We start from the raw sequence: 26,267 nt of genomic DNA, 5'->3' as shown, positions 1-26,267 counted from the left end.
TGGTAGGGGAATGTCATGGTCTGGGGTTGTGCTGCTGTGACTGGGGAGCTACAGTTCATTGAGGGAACCATGAATGCCAACATGTACTGTGACATACTGAAGCAGAACATGATCCCCTCACTTCGGAGACTGGGGGTGCAGAGCAGTATTCCAACATAACGACCCCAAACACCCCTCCAAGACGACCACTGCCTTGCTAAAGAAGCTGTGGGTAAAGGAGATGGACTGGCCAAGCATGTCTCCAGACCTAAACCCTATTTAGCATCTGTGGGGCATCCTCAAATAGAAGGTGGAGGAGTGCAAGGTCTCCAACATCCATCAGCTCCGTGATGTCGTCATGGAAGAGTGGCAGAGGACTCCAGTGGCAACCTGTGAGCTCTGGTGAACTCCAAGAGGTTTAAGTCAGTGCTGGAAAATAATGGTGTCCACACAAGTTATTGACACTTTGGGCCCAATTTGGACATTACTTAGGGGTGTACTCACTTTTGTTGCCAGCGGTTTAGACATTAATGGCTGTGTGTTGGGTTATTTTGAGGGAACAACAAATTTACACTGTTATACAAGCTGTACACTCACTACTTTACATTGTAGCAAAGTGTCATTTCTTCAGCGTTGTCACATGAAAAGATATAATAAAATATTTACAAACATGTGAGTGATGTACTCACTTGTGAGATACAGTAATTGGCTGCATTACAGTTGAAACGGTTTGTCTCAGACACTTAATTGCACCCTTGCCTCCCCCCACAATGTATCCACATCTGTTTACTGGCATGTATATTCTTTAAGATGTTAAAACGATCATATAGCGCAGGGACCATGAAACTGATAACTGGCAAACACTATTTGTCAGCATACTAGAAGGCCTCATACACATGAAATGGTTATTACAAGTTTAACTCCTTCCTGTCCTGTCTCAGTAGCCCTTTACTGGTGTCTTAAATCCAAGAGGCAGGGGCAGACTCCCTGATCACACGATCCCCATTAATTGGCTGTCACAGTGGTCACATGATCGAGAACCCGTCCTGCGGACTCCTGATCAAGAACAGAGGCTGTCTGACAGCTTTGTTACGGTGTGGGGAGCACACAGTGAGTGCGCTCTCAACACTGAAAACCGCCATGGACGCATTTTATGCAGCATTTGGTCATTAGGACCCACCCTCCCTGCTGTCACACTTCTGCATTACGTGGTCAGCAAGAGGTTGAATACTTGCTAAAGCTCAAGCTCCTCAGACCAGCACTAGCCAACCTTCCTCTATTAATATACTTTACAGATTAGAACTTCTATCATGTTTAACTGCTGTCAGAGGCTCTAGAGAGCAGTAACACGAGTTTCAACCTTACCATAGTCTAACCAGGAAAAAAAAAAAAGGTTGGGGTATGAATGCATTTTAAATAAGCTTCAAATATTGCTGAAACCTTCTAAGGTTTAAGCTGTAGCAAGCACTCCTATTAAAGCAAGAAGCAAAAGGGTAAACATGACAGCCAGGACACTAGTGTTTGCACAACGAGAAGCTACAGCAACTCGTTTCTCACACAGAAAAGCTTTTTTTTAAGTTAACATCCTAATGTATGTCGAAATCCTGTCACTTTTTCCCTGTCCAGTAAAGTGTTTGCACAGAGACCCTTTTGTTGCCTTCTTGCAGTACTGGAGCACTCACCAAGAGAACAGTGCTTTTGGGTATGGGCTGAATGTAATCACCACGTCACTGTGTTTGGGCCTAAACTCTGATATCAGGCAACACCTGAACGTGATGCTGCAGTTTGGAGATGGCAAGACAGCATGGCTGGACAAGTATATATGCTTTGAGGGATTGACTATCTACAGATGCTGTCACTTTGCCTTTACCAGACAAACCAACAATGCCTCTTTAAGATATGTATTCAGTAGTCCAAAGAGGAGGGGGTAAGCTGGAGGGGTGATTTAAGGGCTTCAGAGAAGCCGCTGAAAGCTTGTTAAATGCTTTGTAAATGCTTACTGAACCTGACACTTCACACTAAGTCTTATAGGCTAAGATTGCACAATAACCAAGTGCATGAGATTTAACACAATTGGAAACGCAGAATGCCCATGAATACTTATACAACTTTCTGTTCCTGGATTCTTTAATACATTCATGTGAGCCCTTAAAACACCACTTCCCTATTCTACTGTACACTGCAGTGCAAATCATCGGTAAGAAGAAGGAAGTTAAAAAATTAAGTCAATTATATTGCCACTAACTAAATCGAGATCACTGGGCTCAATTCACAAAAGCATATCGTATGTATGCAACACATTTTTCCCAAAATATCGCATGCGATACTGAAAATGTCGATTCACTATCCCTTTAGGCATTTACCGCATAAACCAAAAATGCTTGGCGAATACTGCATAAAACAGCATTAAAGTCATGTCACTAAAGGAAATAAATAAATGCACGCGTTAAATAAGCAGTGATCCAGGCATGCAAAATTTAAGGAATATATGGACTTTCAGCTGGTTGTCAAGGAGCCAGCACCCACCGGTGTCCTTAACAACCACGACTCATCCACTGTCAGCAGGAGTACCCGCTGATAGCAGAATGTAAAAGCCGGTCTTACAAAAAAAAAAAAAAAACACATCGTAGAGTCCCCCCCCCCCCCCCCCCCATTTGGTCTGATATGGATTTTGTGGGGGAAACCTCATGCCAATTTTTTTTTCATTCTTGCCATAAGATCCCTCCCAAAGTCCATACCGGTGCCAAAAGACCTGGTATGAATTGGGGGGACCCCACTTTTTTCTTTTTTTAAATGTCAGTGGGCAGCAGATAAGTCATGATTGTGAAGGATGTGACGGGTGCCGACTTCTTATTAGCTATTCACTAAGGATGGCGACGGGTGCCGATGTGCAAATACAAGTTTTCCCTACTAATATACCACAACTTCAAAAAATACAGCATGCAGTATTTTAGTAGTGCTTTTTAGTGAATTGCAAAAAAATTTTTGATAAACGCTAGGAGCCATTTTCTCACAGTTTTAAAATTGTAGGTTAAGGTTTTCGTGAATTGAGCCCACTAACCACTTTGGTACTTATTACCACACACTCTTGCTTTGTTCTTTTATTATTATGAAAAAGCACTAACTCTGTGCTTTTGTCTTCCTGTCAAAATGTTTTTTTTTTTTTTTTCCATAAATAAAGTTGCAGGTCTTCAAAAAACAACCTTTTTGATTTGAAATCAAGTCAGTTAGTAGCCAAAAATGGCTAAGGCAATGCAGAAAGGCACGATGGAATCAAACAGAAGTCCATGCTCTTGTATTTTTCTGTACCACTGGTGTGGATTGTCCTACATTGGGGAACCTCGGTCGGGGTTCTTGATCCAACAACTTTATGATTGCAATACCAAGAAATAAAATTGTGAACAGAGACATTTTCTTGTCATAGTGCATGAGGTTCAAGAATTATTCAAGAGAAGTTTTAGGTTCATCACCGTCCTGGTTAGCAATACCAGTTCACAGCCATGCAGACTGCTGCACTATTGAGAAACCGGGTCAAGATCTGAAAACGTGGACTGCTCTCACTACATACTGTCGACAGATGGGACATTCACTCATGCGTTTGCCACACTTTGTGCAGGTTACCATATGGCCACACTCCAACAACACACAGTCAATGGGGGAATCCATGCAGACCTTGCACAAGTGTTCATCATTTACAGCACTGGGCTTGCCTGTTAAAAAAAAAAAAAAAAAAATTCAAGTTACAGCAGAAAAGTGCATGCATGGTTTAGTTAGGATGCTATAAATAGTATTTACAAGCATTCATTTAACAGCACAATGCAAAAAAAAAAAAAAGCAATACTTTGTGGTTACCTGTAGAAAACCGGTTCTGATGCTCAGTGATTCTGAGGGAGTAAAACCAACAGTGAAGTAGCCCAAACATGGATCAAAATTTGCCCGGTTCAGCAGACCCCAGCCAAATTTCAGTCCATAAGTCGATCTATTGATCGACTTCTCATGAACATTTCTGCTGGAAATTTTCCATTTGATCAGTGCTTACAGTCAATTGGCTATAGTGCCGATCAGTGTATTCTGGTGGCAGGGAAGTCCCACTGTCAGAATACAGTGACCCAGCAGGGAAGGATTCCCCCTACCCACCTTAGTTGGCTGAATGAAAAAACAGAACCATATATAGCCAGCTTTACTTTATGATTGTATAGGTTAATTGCCCTTTATTTTTATTCAAGTACACTGCTCCAAAAAATTAAAAGAACACTTTGAAAACACATCAGATCTCAATGGGGAAAATATCATGCTGGATATCTATACTGATATGGACTGTGGATTGGAATGTGTTCAGAACGAAAGGATGCCACATTGTTTGATGGAAATGAAATGTATTAACCTACAGAGGGCCGAATTCAAAGACACCCCGAAAATCTAAGAGAAAAATTGAAGAAGGCTAGTTCATTTTGCCTAAATTTCATTGCAGCAACTCAAAATGGTACTCAGTAGTTTGTATGGCCCCCACGTGCTTGTATGCATGCCTGACAACATCAGGACATGCTCTTAATGAGACGGCAGATGGTGTCCTAGGGTATTTCCTCCCAGATCTGGACCAGCGTATCACTGAGCTCCTGAACAGACGGAGATGGAACCTGGCAGTGTCCGATGGACCAAAACAATGTCCCAGAGGTTTTATATTGGATTAAGGTCAGGCGAGCATGGGGGCCATTCAATGGTATCAATTCCTTCATCATCTAGGAACTGGCTGCATACTTTCACCACATGAGGCCGGGCATGGCCATGCACCAGGAGGAATCCAGGACCCACTGCACCAGTGTAGGGTCTGATAATGGATCCAAGGATTTCATCCCGATTCCTAATGGCAGTCAGGGTGCCATTGTCTAGCCTGTAGAGGTCTGTGTGTCCCTCCATGGATATGCCCCCCCCCCCCCCAGACCATCACTGACCCACCACCAAACCAGTCATGTTACAGGCAGCATAATATTCCCCAGACCCGCTCACCTCTGTCACATGTGCTCTGGGTGAACCTGCTCTCATCTGAAAAGCACAGGGCGCCAGTGGCAGACCTGCCAATTTTGGTGTTCGATGGCAAATGCCAATCAAGCTCTACAGTGCTGAGCAGTAAACACAGGGCCCTCTAGAGGATGCCAGGCCCTCAGGCCACCCTCATGAAGTTTGTTTCCGATTGTTTGGTCAGAGACATTCACACCAGTGGCCTGCTGGAGGTCATTTTGTAAGACTCTGGCAGTGCTCATCCTGTTCCTCCTTGCACAAAGGAGCAGATACTGGTCCTACTGATGGTTCAAGGACCTTCTACGGCCCTGTCCAGTTCTCCTAGAGTAATTGTCTGTCTCCTGGAATCTCCTCCATGCTCTTGAGACTGTGCTTGGAGACACAGCAAACCTTCTGGCAATGACATGTATTGATGTGCCATCCTGGAGGAGTTGGACTGCCTGTGCAACCTCTATAGGGTCCAGGTATCCCCTCATGCTACCAGTAGTGACACTGGCCCTAGCCAAATGCAAAACTAGTGAAAAACAGTCAGAAAAGATGAAAATTTCAGCAAAATGGTCTAGCCTGCTGCATCATTTTTTCACTTTGATTTTCGGGGTGTCTTTGAATTCAGCCCTGTGTAGATTGATCATTTTCCTTTCATTTCGAACAAATTACTAGTCCATATCAGTATAGATTTCCAGCATATTTGTTCCCCATCGAGATCTGATGCGTTTTCAAAGTGTTCCTTTAATTTTTTGAGCAGTGTATACTATATACACTAATCAGCCATAACATTATGACCACTGACAAGTAAACAACTGATTATCTCATTACAATTGCATCTGAAAGTGGGTGGAATTTATTGGGCAGCAAGTGAACAGGTTCTCCCTGAAGTTGGTGTGAAAGCAGAGAAAATGGGCAGGCATAAGGATTTGAGCGACTTTGACAAGAGCCAAATTGTAATGGCTAAAAGACTGGGTTGGAGCATTTTCATAACTGCAGCTCTTGAGAGGCCTACTAAAAGTGGTCCAAGGAAGCAAAACCAGGGACAGGGTCATGGGCAGCTAAGACTCATTGATGCACATGGGGAGCAAAGGGTGGCCTGTGAAATCCGATTCAAGAGCTACTGACATCATACCTTCAGAGGTTTAATGGAGTCCAAGCCTCAACGGGTTATGGCTGAAGGTCATAATGTTAGGACTGATCAGTGCATATATAGACCTTTTTTTTTTTTTTTTTTTTTTTTTACACAGTGACCCAAAAAGTCAAAGTTTGGGTGCCGCTCAGGTGAGGAGGTAAAGTCCAGACTAGACAGCTGTGAGTGCAGGCAGGGGCAGGGAGCTCATCCTAGCTCCAAGCTGCAGCAATGTCAAGGGAGAAGATCCATAAGCCGCACATCTAAAAGCAGAACTCTGTGTGTGAGGAAGTGAATGGCAGCCTCAGCCTGGACTCCAGCCAGGCCATGCCCCAACACATTTCACTCTGTCCCTTGTCGCTTAATCATGGGGGTGATGATTAAGCTCCAAGGGGCAGAACGGAACGCATTTGGAGCATGGCTTGTCTGGACTCTAGGCTGAGGCTGCCATTCACTTCACCTTACACATGGGTCTGCTTTTTGATGTGCGGCGTATGGATCCTTTTCTTTGATAATATTCCATTTTATTTTTGGATTCCGTAGAAGGGTTACAATCCATTACTCTTTCGTTCATTTACGGACACAGCTCCATATCTTCTTGACCAATACGTTTATGCTGCTCTCCATAGGAGTAGGACACTAGGCAGAAAAATATTTGACCACGCCTATAGGGCAGTCCCAGGGGGTATTCTCCCACTTCCTGCTATAGGACAGTTTTTTTTTCTGCCTAGTCAGGAGTAAGGACCTAGTTCCTTGGTGGGATCTCTGGTCCTGGAATTTTCCCTTTTAAACAAAATTTTTCTCTTTTTTATTATTTTCTGTTCCTGTGAGAGCTACAATCAATTCTGTTCCTGTGAGAACTACAATCAACTGCCGGACTGGGTGACAGACTGGATATCCTAGATCCTTTACGGTCTTCCCAGTCTGGCCAGCGAGCGTGACCCAATCTTAGCTCTGCGCTTGGTTGGCCGCGACATAGCCCCACTCGACGGGGGCTGGCCGGCGAGTTAAACGTCTCACGAGGACGCACAACCCTGGTCACGATCCTAGCCATGGCCTAAGTATGACCTAAGTCGCAGCATACCTCTGGCCCGCAGCACACCCATGCCAACATGGTGGGTGGTCTGTCCAGAGTGGTGTCCGTCTGGTCCTATGGTGCGGTAAGTAGTTTCCCCCCTGCCCCTCTGGTGACTCCTCGGGGTGGATGTGGGCCCCTCCCTAGGTTGGTCGGACCCCCCCCCCCCCCCCGAGTGCCCTTCCTTCCCACTTTACGCTCCCCCTCAATATCGGAGTCCCTCTGCAGACCACCCCCCATTCACCCGTACACCGGCAGGTATTTCTTGTAGTTTCCCATTGCTATCAATCGGCGGCGGGCCTCTAGTGGCAGTTCTATGAAATTCCTCTTCCAGCCTGACACTCTGCATCCGCAGCTATGAAGGGGGTGGTGAGTTCCTGCAGGGTTATTTGGCTCTATCTTGCTGCTACAGTGATTTTGGTGCACTGGGACTTGTAGTACTGCTGATGCAGCTGTGGGTTAGTATTTTTTTCACAGCAATTTTCACATTTTGCTGGCAGTTCCAGCTTAACCCATGAAGTCTCTGGAGCATGTGTCACCACCTGACCCCCTTTTTGAGGCTGCGGGACCTGTGGGGTCCCAGCCCGCCTTGTCTGCTATAAGTGCTTTGCTAGAAGGTATGCGTTTGAAGAGTCCCTGCTAAAGAAACTGACAGTACCACCCATGGTGGACTCTCAGGTTTCCAGGTAGAATAAAGCCCACCCTCCTTCTGGTGGGAGGACTCCGTCCTTAAGGACCTCTTTGACAAGAGAGCTGAATATCTGGTACGATACCTTTTCACCATGGCCAGTTCAATTCTGCGGCCAGTGTTTGCCATAACCTTGGTTTCACAGACATTAATGAAATGGGCTAAGCTCCTGCGCCAGGATTTGGAAGGTGGACAACCTTCTCCTGACCCAACAAGCCAGTTGGTCCAGGGCTTGCAGTATATCTGTGATGCCTCTCTGGATGCGGCCCCCTTAGCCTGCAGGGTATCTGATGGCGGTGACTCTGGGCCGCATAATATGGCTGAAATACTGGTCTGCGGACCAGGCTTCCAAGAAGGTATTGACTGATCTCCCCTTTGTAGGAGACAGCTTGCTCGGTGCTTCCATGGAGGAGATCATTAAGGGTCTTACAGGAGGTAAGAGTATTCTGCTTCCGCAGTCTGCCAGGAGTAAAGAGACTCATCGCAAGCGTGGTCCTTTCTTCTTGGCCCATAAGTGGTCCTTTCATTCTTCGGATCTAAGGACCAGGTATCAAAATCCACCCGTAACCCCGCAGCAGGTTCCAAGAGGCCCTGGCCGGGTAAGTCAAGAGCATGCCCCCCCTGGGACCACAGACATGCTCACTTTTGCCAGAAGGGGCACCCTCACCAGTACTTGGGGTGGGAGGAGGTCTTTGCTTCTTTCCGGATCAGTGGGCCTCCTGGATTCAAGACAAATGGGTCCACAAGTTGATTCTGTCCGGGTACAAGCTTGAGTTTTGGTCCCTGCCTCCAGGAAGGCTCTTTCCTTCCAGTCTGCGTTCGTCCCCAGATCCTCTACAATGTCTTCTTGGGGCAGTACAGGATCTGCTCCCACAGGGGGTCATTGTACCACTTCCAGAATGGAAACGCTTTCATGGGTTTTATTTAAACTGGTTTACTGTTCCCAGGAAGGAAGGCAAGGTCCATCCCATTCTGGATCTCAAGGCTTTGAAACACTTTGTGCGGGTTCAGAAATTTTGAATGGAATCCATTCACATGGTGGTGGCATCCCTTTATCAAAGGGCTTTCCTGACCTCCATCGATATCAGGGACGCTTACCTTTATATCCCAATATATATGTCCGGCATCAGCGTTTCCTTCGCTTTGCCGTGGGCGAGGAGCACCATCAATTTGTGGCATTACCCTTTTGTCTCGCCTCCTCAGGTGTTAAAAAAAGTGTTGGTTTTACTGAGGCAGAAGGGGATTGCAGTGTTGGGGTGCTGTGAGCAGAATCTCTGAATGCCCGAAAGACAATCTGGACATTTGGGTGCAAACTTTGCAAGAGTTCGGATGGAAACTGAATTTCCAAGAGTTCGGATGGAAACAATTTCCAAAAATCTGTTCTGATTCAGTCCACAAAATGAACTATCATGGCCTGACCCTGGACACGACCTTAGCCCGGGTGTATCTTCCAGAGGTCAAAAGGGGTTTTTTTTGATCTCAGGAAAGCCCTATAGTAGGGTTTTGCCACCGTCCCTAGTAAAGCTTTTGTTTGAGTTTGGTGCCTCAGACCAGGTAGATGGGACTTTATGGGCAAGAGTAAGAGGAGCAGCATTATATAAAATAAAACAATTTATTTGAATATTTACAAAAATGTTACACAATTGTAGTGAATGGGTAAAGGCCCATTTGTGCAAGAGGTTCAGTAGTATTAGAAAACTAGTGACAGGTGAGAAATAGGTGACTTTGTGGGACATTTAGCTCTGTTGTTCCATGTGTCTTGGAACTTGGTTCAGAGAAAAGGTCCGGTAGGTTATCCTACGCGTTTCAGCCATATAAGGCCTTTTTCAAGGATAGGTCACCGTATTTTTTTTTAAATTGATTATATTAGTCACTCATTTTTTCCTAATTGGATGAAATCTTCAACTCTAGTTACCAAAAGCCATAACGCTGAGGGAACTTACCTTTGATCCCAACACAGCTAATCTTTATGATCTAGCTTACAAGTAATGATTATACACTTTACTACATTATTATTTTTTAATTACTTAGATTCCTTTTTTCCTCCCACTTGGAGGAACAATAACTCGTCTCACATCATATTTTAGAAGCAGCACAGTTCCTGATGCAATCTAGGAACCTGGGGGAAAGCATGTATACATGGAACGGACAAAAAAGATGTATGTAATATAAAAAAAAAAAACTTAGAACACATTGCATAATTCTTATTTGAGTTTTTGCATATGTGTCTTACCTGTATTATCTGTCATTTATAGATACGGTGACCCATCCTTGAAAAAGGCCTTATATGGCCGAAACGCGTAGGATAACCAACCGGACCTTTTCTCTGAACCTAGTTCCAAGACACATGGAACAACAGAGCTAAATGTCCCACAAAAAGTCACCCATTTCTCACCTGTCACTAGTTTTCTAATACTACTGCACTTCTTGCACAAATGGGCCTTTACCCATTTACTACAATTGTGTAACATTTTTGTAAATATTCAAATAAATTGTTTTATTTTATATTATACTACTCTTACTCTTGCCCATAAAGTCCGACCTACCTGGTCTGAGGCACCAAACTAAAAAAAAACAAAAAAAATCTTCCAGAGGTCAAACTCAAGTTGCAGGATGCGACATGGCTCCTGTTGTCCAACCGGCGATCATCCCTCAGGACTTGCATGCAAGTGCTGGGCCTGATGGTCTCCACCTTCAAAGTGGTTACATCTGCTCAGTTCCTTACCAGGTCTCTACAGAAGGACATCCTTGTCAAATGGAACAAGAATGCATAGGCTCTGGACAATCTAATCCTGTTGAGCCGGAGTACGAGGCAATCCCTGATCTGGTGGCTCCACTCTCCAGCGCTTCGACAGGGAAAATCCTTTCTCCCCCTGTACTGGGCAGCGGTGTCACAACAAATGACTGGCTCTCCAGATGGGGAGGTGTCTTGGGTACGGATCTGGCTCAGGGGGGTTTAGACTCAGGAGGAATCCAGTCTGCCAATCAATATCCTGGAAATTCGGGCGATCAGGCTTTGCCTAACTTGTGCCTTAGGTGGAGGACTCCCGATGTGGACCTGTTGGCCTCTCGTCTCAACAGGAAGGTGCAGAGGTTCGTAGCAAGGTCTTGGGATCCTCTGGCCGACGCCACAGATGCTCTTGTAGCCAATATAGTCTAATGTACGATATTGGCTCTAATGTACGCATTTCCTCCGCTGACTCTTCTGCGAAGGATCAAGGCAGAAGGGATTCAGGTCATCCTAGTGGCAGTGGACTGGCCTCACAGGTCCTGGTACGCAGACCTAGTATGGCTGGTCACCAATGTCCCTTGGAGACTCCCTCTCAGAGAAGATCTGTTAACTTAAGACCGATCTTCCATCCTGCTTTACAGTCGCTGGCTTTGACAGCCTGGCTATTGAAAGCCAGGTGTTGAAGGATAGAGGGGTGTCTGAATCGGTGATTCCTACGTTTTTAAAAGCTAGAAAATCTAATTCTAGAAAGATTGATCATTGAGTCTGGAGGGCATACATTACTTGGTGCGAGTCTCGGGGGGGGGGGGGGGTGGATAGTGGCCAATAAAAGGCCAGATATCGGCCCTGGCAATTTTCTTTCAACGCCCGTTGGCCACAAATTTCTTGGTTCAAACCTTTTTTCAGGGGGTCCGCCACCTGGCTCCCCCTGTGAGGTCTTCAATTTGGTGCGATCAGTTCTTTAGAAACCGCCCTTTAAATATTTGCGAAACTCCTTTGCTCACTTTGACACAGAAGGTAGCTTTCTTGATGGCTATTACTTCTGCGGGCAGGGTGTCAGGGCCGGCTGCGTTGTCCTGTCCACCTTACCTGGTGGTTCACAGAGACAAGGTGGTGCTTCGTGCCTGTCAGTCGTTCCTTCCCAAAGTCATCTCTGGTTTCCATTAAAAACAAGACATTGTGTTGCCTTCTCTCTGGCCTAAGCCTAAGTATCCTAAAGAGATTGCCTTACATTCTTTGGATGTGGTTTGGGCAATCAGGGTGTACCTGGCAGCGACTGAGTCGTTCTGGAAATCGGATTCTTTGTCCTTACGGATGGACCCCATAAGGGCATGGCCTTGTCTGCTGTGACCATTTCCAGATGGATCAGACAGACGGCGGTGCAAGCCTATTCCATTAAGGGTCAGGATCCTCCTATCCATGTTAAGACGCATTCTACGAGGGCGTTTAGTGCCTCTTGGGCCTTCTGTCATCAGGTGTCAGAGATGAAGGTCAGAAAGCGGCCACATGGTCATCTGTGCACATTTTCACAAAATTCTATAAGGTGGATGTGGTGGCATCTGCCGATGCTTCTTTTGGCCGCAAGGTTATGCAGGCTGCTGTTGGAGAAGTTTAGTCCTCTTTGGAGGGTGTATTTGTTATTTTTGTCAGGTGTGCTCCAATTGTTCCTGGATGAGCTTGTTTTGCCTGGTTGGCTATGTTTAGCCTTCAGGAAATGTGTTTTTTTTTTCTTGCTGTGTTATTCCCACCCCTCATATTGACACTGGTTGGGACGTCCCATCGGTCAAAAAGAAATGGAGCTGTGTCCGTCAATTAAAGAAAGAGAAAACTAGATTTTTGTCTTACTATAAAATCCTTTTCTCTGATGTTCATTGACGGACACAGCACCCTGCCTCTCTATTGAGTTGGGTTCTATTTCTTCTGACACTGTTTGTTACAAAACTGAAGTCCTATAGCGGGAAGTGGGAGTAAACCCCCTTGGACTGCCCTATAGGCGTGGTCAAATTTTTTCCGCCTAGTGTCCTACTCCTATGGAGAGCAGCATAAACCCATCAGTCAAGAAGATATGCAGCCGTGTCCATCAATGAACATCAGAGAAAGTAATTTTACGTAAGACGAAAATCCAGTTTTTTTGCATTACTGTATCCTGTTGGGGAGAACTCCCTTTATTTTTTTTCACAATAGAATTTTACTGAAAGCAAATCTTGAATCAAGGTTTTATTTAAGATCGTAAATGATATGGATAGTAAACTTTTTTTTTTTTTAATTGCCGACAGAATATTTATGACAGAAGAGACCCTACTGGTTTCTTGCCATACATGCTTCTGTCTGCCTATCAGCCATCATGAACACTGAACCATGCATGTGAACATTTACAACCCAAGATCTGTGACACAGAGATAAGACTCATGTACACATGTGGAGTTATGTCATTCGCAGCCTTTCTAAACAGCTGAAGGCACAAAACCCAAAAGAAAAAATATAGCAGACTTCATTAACACTAACAAAGAGAAAATGTACTCAAAGTAAAAATTATTTTAGACATTAGTCATCAAGGTCCCACTGGAAAATTTACCATCACCCCTTTTTCTGCTGACAAATCATAATTTGCCATTTTCAGCACTTTTGTCTCAATGGTAATGGTCATCAAAACAAAAAGAAGGCGATTCTTCTCACGGGGTAATGGCAATGACATTTGTAAGCAGTACTAAGCCCTCATCACTGTATTCAAAACAAAGATTCCTACATTCACACAGCTGAGGTGGATGGAGGAATCCCCCCCCCCCCCCAACATGACATTGTATTCTGATAATAGAACTCTCCAGTGTCAAAATACATAAAAAAAAAAAAAAAAGATTTCCAACATTCTGGATCAACTTCTGTCAAGCAGGATTGGCCACACATGGATCCCTGCTGAACTGGTCAAATTTCAGTTAAAGTAAGGACAGCTTCAGTATGCATATGACATACCTGGTGGTCCACTGTGGAAGTGGAGAATCATTACTACAGTGATCGCAGCTGACTTCTGGGTCCCATACCAAGAGGCTGCCCTTCTGCATAGTAAACCACTGGGGGTCGCTATTCACAGAATACCTTGCATTTTTCACAATGACTGCAAAGCATTCTTTGATTGGACAAAGTGGTGACAGTGACATAGCCTCACCTGTTCACCTTATCCAATCAGAGAACGTCTTTCATTCATTGCAGAAAAACACAAGGGGTTCAGGGAACAGCACCCTTGCTGAGCGAGCAATCCCGTGTTCACTATGCAGCAGGGTAGCTGCTCTGCACAGGACACCAGTAAACACTTTAGTAGCAGCAACCACTACAGTAATTATGGGCTTCCACAGCAATCCGACTGGTATAGCATATGCAAACTTACCTTGGTTCAAGCTGGACTAATGGAACTAAAAAAAAAAAAAAAAATGTCATACCTGGAGTTTAGCTTACCCCACCTCTAACAAGACTCTAAAAAGCAATATTCACCTTTACATTTAATAATCAACTGTGCTTTATATTGTGGCTATTTTGTTGTAGTATAGAGATACATTTTTGTGATCAACCAGCTGGCAGAAAGTTAAAAGTTGAATTATTACACAGTGTGTTTTAGAAGGGAGCTTTTATTTCTCAAACTAAATGGGAAACCTTACTCTGTATTATCCTCCCTGGCAACAGTTCAATGTACGCTTTAATGAATCCTTTTCTACATCCCAACCTCTTTAATCTTCTCCAGTTGCAGGCCTAGGACTGTGTGTGACCTGCAACCAGAACCTTAATAGCTCAGCACTTCAGTCTCATCCCTGAATTACATGACATAGCTAATGACACTCTACTGCCTGTGTCTAATCCTTCTCGCTAAGAGGTTGAAATAGTTCAAAAGGTGACAATGACACTGGATTAGGCACGGCTGGCCTCTTACCTTCTTCATCGACCACAGAAGCTGGAAAAGGGCAAAAAAAAAAAAAAAAAGAAGATTTTAAATACTATATTTACAAAGGAACACTGAAAAAAAAAAAAAATACATAAGTTTATAAAATTAAGATCAAACTGATGCATAAGCAAACTTTTCTTTAATAGACTGAATAGTACCAAAACAGGTCACTGCAAAATACTTACTGAAGCTTTTTTTTTTTTTTTTTAAACGACCTTTGAACCCCCACGTTTCATGAGATGTTAAAATAAGGTTACTGAGTATCCTAACTAAAGCCCAAGCCATTCTCAACACACACACCCCTACCTACCCACACCTATCCTTTTACCCCCTTCAGGACCCCATTGCTGAATCTTTTGAGATAGATAGCTCTCTCTCTATATCTATCCATATACACACACACATTATATATATATATATATATATATATATATATATACACACACACACATATATATATATATATATATATATATATATATATATATATACACACATATACATATATACACACACACATATACATCTATACACACACACACACACACACACACACACATTTTTTTAATGCATCTTAGGTTGGGTAAACTGCTTGTTTTGGCCTCGGGGTTCAGAGAACCAAGATATACTCACCTAATCCTCCGACTCTCCCAGCGCAATAACGGTCCCTTTGGCTTCTGCCTACATACAACCCCCCCCCAGTGGACTGTTCCTGACATGCCCATAGCCTGGCTCTGGTCGTGAACAACTAAGGAACAGTCCACTGCTAGTAGGGGAGTGTCATTTTCCTGAGGATTGAAGGATCGAGTATAGGTGCTGTATTGACCCCTAGAGAAAATAAGTGGTTAACCAATGCAGTGCAGGCTCAGCCCTGCTGCAAAGGAAAATAAAAATAAATTTATACAGGAGTTGGGCTTTAACCACTTGCCAAACAGCCACCGTAGTTTTACTGCGGCAGGTCAGCTTTATTACGCGACACGACATACCTGTATGTCGTTTAGTGTAATAGACAGTGGCGCACGCGTGCCCCTATTGGCTAGAAGGGGAGCCAATCAGCGGGTCCGGCGGACATGATGTCCACAGCCACCTGTGATCGCTCCCCCATAGAGACAGAACGGCAGACCACCGTTTTGTCACAGATGAACACAGGAATCCTGTGTTCCTACTATATAGGAACAAAGGTCTCTGTGTTCATCTATTGAGTCCATCCCCCACACAGTTAGAAGCACTCCCTAGAAGCACACAACCCTTTGATCGCCCCTGGTGTTAACCCCTTCCCTGCCAGTGTCAGTACAGTAACAGGGCATACTTTTAGCACTGATTACTGTAGTAATGTCACTGGTCCCCTCAAAAGTGTCAGTTAGGTGTTCAATCTGTCCACATTGTCACAGTCCAGCAAAAAAAAAAAAAAAAAAAAACGCTGATTGTCGCCATTACTAGTAAAATAAATAAATAAAATAAAAAAAGGACAAATCTATCCCCTAGTTTGTAGACGCGATAAATTTGTGCAAACCAATGAATATACACTTATTGGGATTTTTTTTTTCCCAAAAATATATGTGGCAGAACAAATATTGGCCAAAATTTAAGAAAAAGGTTTTTTTTTTTTATTTATTTATTTTTTTATTGGATATGTTTTATAGCAGAAAGTAAAAAATATTGTTCTTTTTCCCCAGAATGGACGCTTTTTTTTGTTTTAAGCGCAAATCATAAAAACCGCAGAGGTGATCAAATACCACCAAAATAAAGCTCTATTTGTGAGAAAAAAAGAACATCGATTTTATTTGGGTACAGCGTCTCATGACCGCGCAATTGTCAGTTAAAGAAACGCAGTGCTGTATCGCAAAAAATGGCCTGGTCATTGAGTAAAACCTTCCAAATTTAAAACAATTCAGATGACTCAAATTCGACTAAAACTAAACAGCATTTTAGTCAAAAGACTGACTAAAACTAAATTGAAAATTGACATCAAAATTAATATTACTCTGCTGGCAACACAATTCAATCCAGAGTCTGTAATAATAGCACATTAAAAGTTTAAACATGTATTGCACTACGCAAAAGCAACAGGCATCTAATAGGTTACTGAAACAAAAAATTAAGAAAAAGGCTTATTAATTTTTCTTAGTATCTAATGTTGGATATATATTTAGGTAATATGTGCAATGATATTACAGCCAATAAAGTTACGTTTTTTTGTATTTTAAAGTTGCACTTCTGTTGGTCAAAAAGCAATATATTTTTTTATGAAACTTGGTTTTATTTATAAGGACCTTATATATTACAAATCTGTGTCTGTAGTGCATGTTATAATCAGTTTGGAAATTAGTTTGCATTACAATTTACCTAAACCCACTCCATTTGTATTTGACTAAAATGTACTGAAGATTTTAGTCGACTAAAATATGACCAAAACTAAAATATAAATTTTAGTAAAAAAAAACATAACTAAAACTAAATTGAAATTTGCTGCCAAAATTAACACTGGTGGTTAAGCTGATGTTAGTGGACCATTAAAAAAATTACTACAAATTAAATGCTTATTCAGAAGGCAAAAAAGAAGATGAAAAAAAAGTTCAGGAAAAAAAGGACAGTCTGCCACAACCACGCCATTTTTTGCGATACGGCACTGTGTTACTTCAACTGACAAATGCGCGGTCACCCAACGCTGCGCGGTCACCCAACGCTAGACCTAAAAAAAAATATTTGTGTCTTTTTCCCCCCCCCCCCACAAATAGAGCTTTGTTTTAGTATTTCAACACCTCTGCAGTTTTTATTTTTTGCACTATAAAACAAAAATAAAAAAAGGCCGACAAGTTTGAAAGAAATAAATATTTTTTACTTTCAGCTATAAAACCTATCCAGAAAAAAAAAAAAAAGCCCATCAATTTGGGCCAACATGTATTTTGCTACATATTTTTCGTTAAAAAAATTCAAATAAGCGTATTGATACGTTTGCATCTACAAACTATGGGATTTTTTTTTTTGCTAGCAATGGTGGCGATCAGTGACTTATAGTGGGACTGCGATATTGTGGCAGACAGCTGGGACACAAACTAATGACACTGGCAGGGAAGGGGTTAACGTCAGGGGAGATAAAAGGTTAAATGTGTGCCTGACATGTGCTTTAATACTGTGAGAGAGGTGTTTGTACTAGGAGAAGGCATGGATCAGTGCCTAGGCTTAGCAGAGACACAGGATTCATGTCTTCTGTAGTGACAGAATGGCGATCTGCCTTGTTTACATATCAGTGTATGAAAGCAGACGGGTGCCGGCAGACAGAGTCCACCGTTTCCGTCAATCAGCTACCGCTGAGTCTAATCACAGGGGGAGCGAGCCATGGGTGGCACCCGCGCCCCAGACCTGGAGATCCAGGATCACGTACTAGGTATATGATCCTGCACAGGAGAGCCGCCATATATCTATAGTATACCGTCAGCAAGCGGCTAAAATCAATTTTTCTGTGCACTGTATCCTAAGCGAACGCGAAAAGACCAAAGCTTTTTTTCCCCTTATTTCTTTAGTGAAATACGTCAATACAAAAACATGACAGATATAGAAGGTACAGACAGACCTTTGGAAGCATTGTGTGTGAAAAGGGCAACTTAAAATTATGACCTTCCCACGACCAGCATACAATAAAATAGTACAGTTTTACATAAAACAGAACCACTGGCAGAGTGTATGATAAGGATAAAGAGCCTTAAAGGGTACACAAGGAAACAAATGGATTGATAGCTCAGTGAGCTTAGGTGAAAGAGCAAAGAGGGTGGCAAATGTGTATTTACCATAAACATAAATGAACAGTGCATCCAATCAGTCATATCAGGGTGGTAAGCCCAAAGCTTTTTTGCCTGTACTACTTGAGGATTGCAGAAGTACATTTAGGGCCCTTTCACAAACGAAGTCCGTCAGACGGACTCAGTTTTTCTCAGTGGGGGATCGATCCGCCAATCCCCCGCTAAGCAGGAGGATGACAGCTGTTCTCCATGCTGTGTACGAAGACACAGCTGTCAGGTCCCCATGCATCTCTATGGGGGAATCGGATGGGAATGGGCCGTCTGTCCGTTCTCATCTGATCCCATCCCATCCGATCCGCTGGACGGATGGAAAATAGGGGTTTCCATCTGTCCAGATTTCACAGATTGGATGTCAGCGGACATTTCTCCGCTGACATCCGATGCCCCATAGAGATGCATGGGGTGACCGTTCAGATCTGCCAAAAAAACTGACAGGCGGATCTGAACGGTCCACCTGTGTGAAAGGGGCCTTACTTTTGTTCTCCTGTGACCGAGAATCAACTAATCGTTAGCAGTAGCCGGCTATCAGCTGACAGGACAGACCTGCACCAGGCTCAGGAAGGATCCCAACAATGTCAGATCCACCTGGCTGCCTGATCAACAGGTGGCTCTACCTTTCAGCACATGGCTGGGAGCCAGATCCAGCCTCACCTGCAAGTGCTGGAGGAGCAGAATGGAGAGCAGTGACTGACCACCATCACTACTCTCTGCCCAAAGGAGACCGAGAGCTGAGTGATCAGTGGTCATGTGATCAGTCAGTTCTGGGTCATGGGGGTGAGTATGTTTTTCTTCTAACCACCTTTAAGTCTTAATGGCTTCTAGAGTAGCTATATCTTGCGTTTTAATCATTAAGATTTGCCCTGCCTTTTTAACCACTTCTGGACCGGAAGGTTTTCCCCCTTAATGACCAGGCCATTTTTTGCAATTTGGCACTGCATTACTTTAACTGACAATTAAGCAGTTGTGCAACGCGGTACCCAAACAAAATTGATGTCTTTTTTCCCACAAATAGAGCTTTCTTTTGGTGGAATTTGATCACCATTGAGATTTTTATTTTTTTGCGCTATAAACAAATAAAAGAACGACAATTCTGGAAAAAAATATATATATTTTTCACTTTCTGCTATTCAACATTCCCAATTAAAAAAAATAATAATTTAACATCAAAATGTTTTATTTTAGGCCAATTTGTATTCTGCTACATATTTTTGCTAAAAACAAAATCCCAATAAAAGTATATTGAGTGGTTTGCGCAAAACTTATCGCGTCTACAAACTAGGAGAAAGATTTGTCATTTTTATTTATTTTTTTACTAGTAATGGCGGCTATCATCGATTTGTAGCGGGACTGCGACATTGCGGCAGACAGATTGGACACCTGACATTTGACCAGTGACACAGGGGGGATCAGTGACATTACTACAGTAATCAGTGCTAAAAATATGCACTGTTACTGTAATGACACTGGCAGGGAAGGGGTTAACACCAGGGGCGATCAAAGGGTTAAATGTGTCCCTAGGGGGTGCTGTGTGGGATGGACTTCTGGAAGAAACACAGGGAACTGTGTTCCTAAATAAGATTAGATAGATTCATTGCTGACAGAACAGTGGTCTGCCATGTTTACAAGGACAGACCGCCATTCTGTCTCCACGGGGAGCGATCGCAGATGCCTGGAGGCCATCGCGGCCGCCGGCCCTGCAGATCAGCTTCCCCTCTGGCAAATGGGCTCCTGCGAAGCGACGTACGGGTACATCATCGCAGTATATGTACGGCGGCTGGTCAGCAAGTTTGTTAAATGTATCTGATGGTGATATACAGTGAATATAAAAAGTCTACACACCCCGTTAAAATGTCAGGTTTCTGTAAAGTAAAAAAATTAGACAAAGATAAATCCATTTCAGAACTTTTTCCACCTTTATGTGAAAGCTCAGTTGAACAAAATGAAATCTTTTAGGTGAAAACTAAAATATGGTTGCATAAGAGTGCACACCTTTAAACGAATACTTTGTTGAAGCACCTTTTGATTTTTTTACAGCACTCTTTTTGGGTATTAGTCTATCAGCATGGCACATCTTGGCTTGGCAATATTTACCCACTCTTTTTAGTAAAAACACTCAAAATCTGTCAGATTGCAAGGGCATCTCCTGTACACAGCCCTCTTCAGATCACCCTACAGATTTTCAAATCGGATTAAGGTCTGGGCTCTGGCTGGGCCATTCCAAAACTTTAATCTTCTTCTGGTGAAGCCATTCCTTTGTTGATTTGGATGTATGCTTTGGATCGTCATGCTGAAAGATGAAGTTCCTCTTCATGTTCAGCTTTCTAGCAGAAGCCTGAAGGTTTTGTGCCAATATTGACTGGTATTTGGAACTGTTCAGTAATCCCTCTACCTTGACTAAGGCCCCTGTCGCAGTTGAAGAAAAACCGCTCCAAAGCATGATGCTGCCACCACCATGCTTCACTGTGTGTATGGTGTTCTTTTGGTGATGTGCAGTGTTGTTTTTGTGCCAAACATTTTTTCAAATTAGGGGCCAAAAAGTTCAATCTTGGTTTCATCAGACCATAAACACATTTTCCCACATGCTTTTGGGAGACCTCAGATGTGTTTTTGCAAAAATTAGTCGGGCTTGGATGTTTTGCTTTGTAGAAAAGGCTTCCGTCTTGCCACTCTACCCCATAGCCCAGACATATGAAGAATACGGGAGATTGTTGTCACATGTACCACACATCCAGTACTTGCCAGATATTCCTGCAGCTTCTTAATGTTGCTGTAGGCCTCTTGGCAGCCTTCCTGACCAGTTTTCTTCTCATCTTTTCATCAGCTTTGGAGGGATGTCCAGTTCTTGGTAATGTCACTGTTGTGCCAAATTTTCAACACCTGATGACTGTCTTCACTGTGTTCCATGGTATATCTAATGCCTTGGAAATTCTTTTGTACCCTTCTCCTGACTGATACCTTTTAACAATAAGATCCCTCTGATGCTTTGGAAGCTTTCTGAGGACCATGGCTTTTGCTGTAGGATGTGACTAAGAAAAAGTCAGGAAAGACCTACTAGAACAGCTGAACTTTATTTGGGGTTAATCAGAAGCACTTTTAATGATGGCTGGTGTGTATGGACTCCTATTTAAAATAAGTTTGAATGTGATTTCTTAATTCTGAACACAGCTACATTGCCAGTTATAAGAGAGGGTGTGTACATTTATGCAACCATATTATTTTAGGTTTTTATTTTTACCCCCCCCCCCCCCCCTAAAATATTTAAAAATGTTTTTCAATTAGGTTGTACAGTATATAGGTCACATTAAAAGGTGGAAAAAGTTCTAAAATGATTTATCTGTGTCTCATTTTTTTTATCATCACAGAAACCTGACATTTTAACAGGAGTGTGTAGACTTTTTATATCGACTGTATATTAAAATTTATAGGTTTTGCTTGTAGATTAAACTACCTTTTTGTATAAGATCCTTCTGTTCATGGTACAGTCGAGTTACACGCTCCATTAGCTCCCATTTTTCACAGCAGCCCTTGTAATTCACAAAGTTTCTGGCCAAAATCTCCTTCAGCTGACGCACAGACAAGGCTTCTATGTCATCTGGATGGCTGATGTCAGAAAGTGAGGCCCTTCTTCCTGGCACCAGTATCTCTTCTGAATCTATGGACTAAGGAAAAAAAAATGTAAAGGGTAACTCGTGGGATAAAACAATTAGCACATTAAAAAAAATGATCTAGCGTATACAAATTGCGGCACACGTCATATCGTAATTGAATGTTATTAAAAAATTACCATTCCTTTTCAATGTGCAGGTGCTGTAATTTTATGTAAAATTCAATGCAATATGGCTACCTGGAGGTGTTCTGTATACAGATAGTGTACAGAATGCCCCCAGAAATATAATTTCCTGTTTGCACTAAAATACAAATCATATTTTAAGCAGCGCCGGCAAAAAAATAAAAATAAAGTCATTTTTGGTGAGATACTCCTAAAGGGAAATCACGTCCACAGGGATGCAGACCCTGCAACTTTCCTCATTAGAACCCTGCAGGTGCAGCAGCTGAATATGAATTATAAAACCACTCCCATATAGATTCACTTCGCACATGGACACAAACAGCTGTTTCTAAAGAACAAAAAGTAGGAATCTGCAACAGTTTTTTAAAATCCTTGTAATGTACACATAAATCACCCAGAGGGGAATATTTTTTTTTTCTCAACAAAAGTGGAGTTACTCAAAGATTTTAATTTTAAAATCATTCTTCCCAGAAACATTTGGGATTCTTATTATGTCTCTAGTATCAAGATATTTTTATTTAAATTGCCATGCCACTACTGGGCTCATGGCTGCGAGGCTAAACACTGCTACCTGAATTAAATGGATTCAGCTTCAAGCCAAAAGTGATAGCAATGACTAGAAACTTGGGTTATAATTTCAGGATCGTTTTTGGCTTTGTACGGCCATATCTGTGGCCACACAAAGCCAAAAAAAGGTCGTGAGAAAACTTTGAAGATACCAGCCCTCTCCCCAACATCCTAACCATTGGTTTATAATTTTGGTGAGGGTTCTGAATATGCACCTGCAGGAGATGTACATTAAAAGCATGATGAAATCGCTGCCATTATATTTAAGGGCAATGTTCTTCTCAATTTTCATCCAATTTTCATCCAGGACTTTTGCAAGTGTATTTTTGTTGCCATGAAAAGAAACATAAAAAACTCCCATAGTGACAAAACGTTTGCATGAAAAAAGCATGTAAAAACGTGCAGGACGCAGGCATTTTAAATAACAGGCATCACACTTAGTGCAAACCTTATTCATGACCCCCCCCGCCCCCAACCCCACATCAACACTCAAACCACTATTGCAACTTTCAACAATTCCAGTGCAAACGATCAAAGTAAAAAATACATATACAGTATCTCACAAAAGGGAGTATATCCCTCACATTTTTGTAAAGATTTTATTATATATTTTCATGTAACACTGAAGAAATGACACTTTGCTACGATGTAAAGTAGTGAGTGTACAGCTTGTCTAACAGTGTACATTTGCTGTCCCCTCAAAATAACTCAGCCATTAATGTCTAAACTGCTGGCAACAAAAGTGCGTACACCCCCAAGTCAAAATGTCCATATTGGGCCTAATTTGCCATTTTCCCTCCCCGGTGTCATGTGACTCGTTCATGCTACAAGGTCCCAGGTGTGAATGGGGAGCAGGTGTGTTAAAATTTGGTGTCATCACTCACTCTCTCATACTGGTCACTGAGACCCTGAAACTGAGCTGCAGCACGGTGGCCAAGACCATACAGTGGTTTAACAGGACAGGTTCCACTCAGAACAGGCCTCGTCATGGTCGACCAAAGAGGTTGAGTGTACATGCTCAGAGTCATACCCAGAGGTTGTCTTTGGGAAATAGACATATGGATGCTGCCAGCATTGCTGCAGAAGTTGAAGGGGTGGGGGGTCAGTCTGTCAGTGCTCAGACCATATGCCACACACTGCATCAAATTGTTCTGCATGGCTGTCGTCCAAGGAGGAAGTCTTTTCTAAAGATGATGCTCAAGAAAGCCCGCAAACAGTTTGCTGAAGACAAGCAGACTAAGGACATGGATTACTGGAACCATGTCCTGTGGTCTGATGAAACCAAGATAAACTTATTTGACTCAGATGGGGTCAAGCATGTGTGGCGGCAACCAGGTGAGGAGTACAAAGACAAGGTGTGTCTTACCTACAGTCAAGCATAGTGGTGGGAGTGTCATGGTCTGGGGCTGCATGAGTGCTGCCAGCACTGGGGAGTTACAGTTCATTGAGGGAACCATGAATGCCAACATGTACTGTGACATACTGAAGCACAGCATGATCCCCTCCCTTTGAAGACTGGGCCGCAGGGCTGCATTGCAACATGATAACGACCACAAACACACCTCCAAGACGACCACTGCCTTGCTAAAGAAGTTGAGGGTAAAGGTGATGGACTAGCCAAGCATGCCTCCAGACCTAAACCCTATTGAGCATCTGTGGGGAGGAGCACAAGGTCTCTAACATCCACCAGTGCCGCGATGTTGTCATGGAGAAGTGGAAGATGACTCCAGTGGCAACCTGTGAAGCTCTGGTGAACTCCATGCCCAAGAGGGTTAAGGCATTGCTGGAAAATAATGATGGCCACACAAAATATTGACACTTTGGGCCCAATTTGGACATTTTCACTTAGGGGTGTACTCACTTTTGTTGCCAGCGGTTTAGACATTATTGGCTGTGTGTTATTTTGAGGGGACAGCAAATTTACACTGTTATAAAAGCTGTACACTCACTACTTTACATTGTAGGAAAGTGTAATTTCTTCAGTGTTGCCACATGAAAAGATATAATAAAATATTCACAAAAATGTGAAGGGTGTACTCACTGAGATACAAAAAAAATGCACTTTAAAAACACATCAGCTCTCAATGGGAAAAAATATCATGCTGAACATCTATACTAATATGGACTGGGGATTGTGTTAGGAACAAAAGGATGCCACATCTTTTGATGGAAATGAAAATTATCAACCCACAAAAGGGCTGAATTCAAAAACACCCCAAAAATCAAAGTGAAAAAATGATGCAGCAGGCAAGTCTATTTTGTTGAAATTTCATTGAAGCAACTCAAAAACGGTACTTCGTAGTTTGTATGGCCCCCCCACTTGCTTGTATGCATGCCTGACAACATCGGAGCATGCTCCTAATGAGACGACAGATGGTGTTCTGGGGTATTTCTTCGAAGATCTGGACCAGGAGGCTCAAGATCTGGACTGAGCTCTTGCACAGACTGAGGTGCAACCTGGCGGCATCGGATGGACTGAAACAGAATTTCCCAGAGGTGTACTATGTGACTTAGGTCAGGCGAGCGTGGGGGGCCATTCAATGGTATCAATTCCTTCATCCTCCAGGAACTGACTGCATACTCTGGCTACATGAGACCGGGCATTGTCATGCACATGGAGGAACCCAGGACCCACTGCACCAGCGTAGGGTCCGACAATGGGAGCAGGGATTTTATCACAATACCTAATGGCAGTCAGGGTGCCATTATCTAGCCTGTAGAGGTCTGTGTGTCCCTCCATGGAAATTCCCCCTCAGACCATCACTGACCCACCACCAAACCGGTTATGCTGGACGATGTTACAGGCAGCATAACGTTCTCTACAGCTTCTATAGACCCTTTTACTTCTATCACATGTGCTTAGGATGAACCTGCTCTCGTCTGTGAAAAGTACAGGGCGCCAGTGATGAATCTGTCAATTCTTGTGTTTAATGGTAAATGTCAATCAAGCTCCACTGTGCCAAGCAGTGAAAACAGGGCCCATTAGAAAATGTCAGGCCCTCAGGCCACCCTCATAGAAGTCAGTTTCTGTTTTTTGGTCAGAGACATGCACACCAGTGGCCTGCTGAAGGTGATTTTGTAGGGCTCTGGCAGTGCTCAACCTGTTCCTCCTTGCACAAAGGAACAAATACCTGTCCTGCTGATGGGTCAAGGACCTTTTACGGCCCTGTCCAGTTCTCCTAGAGTAATTGCCTGTCTCCTGGAATCTCCTCCATGCTCTTGAGACTGTACTGGGAGACACAGCAAACCTTCTGGCAATGGCACGTATTGATGTGCCAGCCTGGAGGAGTTGGACTGCCTGTTCAACCTCTATAGGGTCAGGTATGGCCTCATTCTACAAGTAGTAACACTGACCCTAGCCAAATGCAAAACTACTGAAAAACAGTCAGAAAAGAGGGGTAGGGGAAAAAAGTCAGTGGCCTCAACCTGTAAAAATATTCTTGTTTTGGAGGTTATCTCATTGTTGCCCATCTAGTGCACCTGCTGTTAAATTCATTAACACCAAAGCAGCTGAAACTGATTATCAACCCCCTCTGCTACTTCACTGACCAGATCAATATCCCAGGAGTT

The 26,267-nt window shown here is 43.1% G+C and overlaps 1 protein-coding gene across 1 annotated transcript in view; it reads right to left on the bottom strand.

Moving 5' to 3' along the window:
• Positions 1 to 3,145: 3,145 nt before the first annotated feature.
• The window catches only part of RFFL (ring finger and FYVE like domain containing E3 ubiquitin protein ligase), a 114,993-nt gene continuing 91,871 nt past the window's right edge, over positions 3,146 to 26,267 (bottom strand). The window contains exons 5-7 of the mRNA XM_082244310.1: positions 21,789 to 21,999; positions 14,529 to 14,549; positions 3,146 to 3,689 (exon numbers count right to left, since the gene is read on the bottom strand). Coding sequence (XP_082100436.1) covers positions 3,511 to 3,689; positions 14,529 to 14,549; positions 21,789 to 21,999 — 411 coding nt within the window. The 3' untranslated portion in view covers positions 3,146 to 3,510. The remainder of the gene's footprint in view (positions 3,690 to 14,528; positions 14,550 to 21,788; positions 22,000 to 26,267) is intronic.

The sequence above is a fragment of the Pelophylax lessonae genome (genome assembly GCF_965119305.1).
Source record: "Pelophylax lessonae genome assembly, chromosome: 2".
NCBI classification, from domain to species: domain Eukaryota; kingdom Metazoa; phylum Chordata; class Amphibia; order Anura; family Ranidae; genus Pelophylax; species Pelophylax lessonae.
This window is presented reverse-complemented; position numbering and strand designations above follow the sequence as displayed.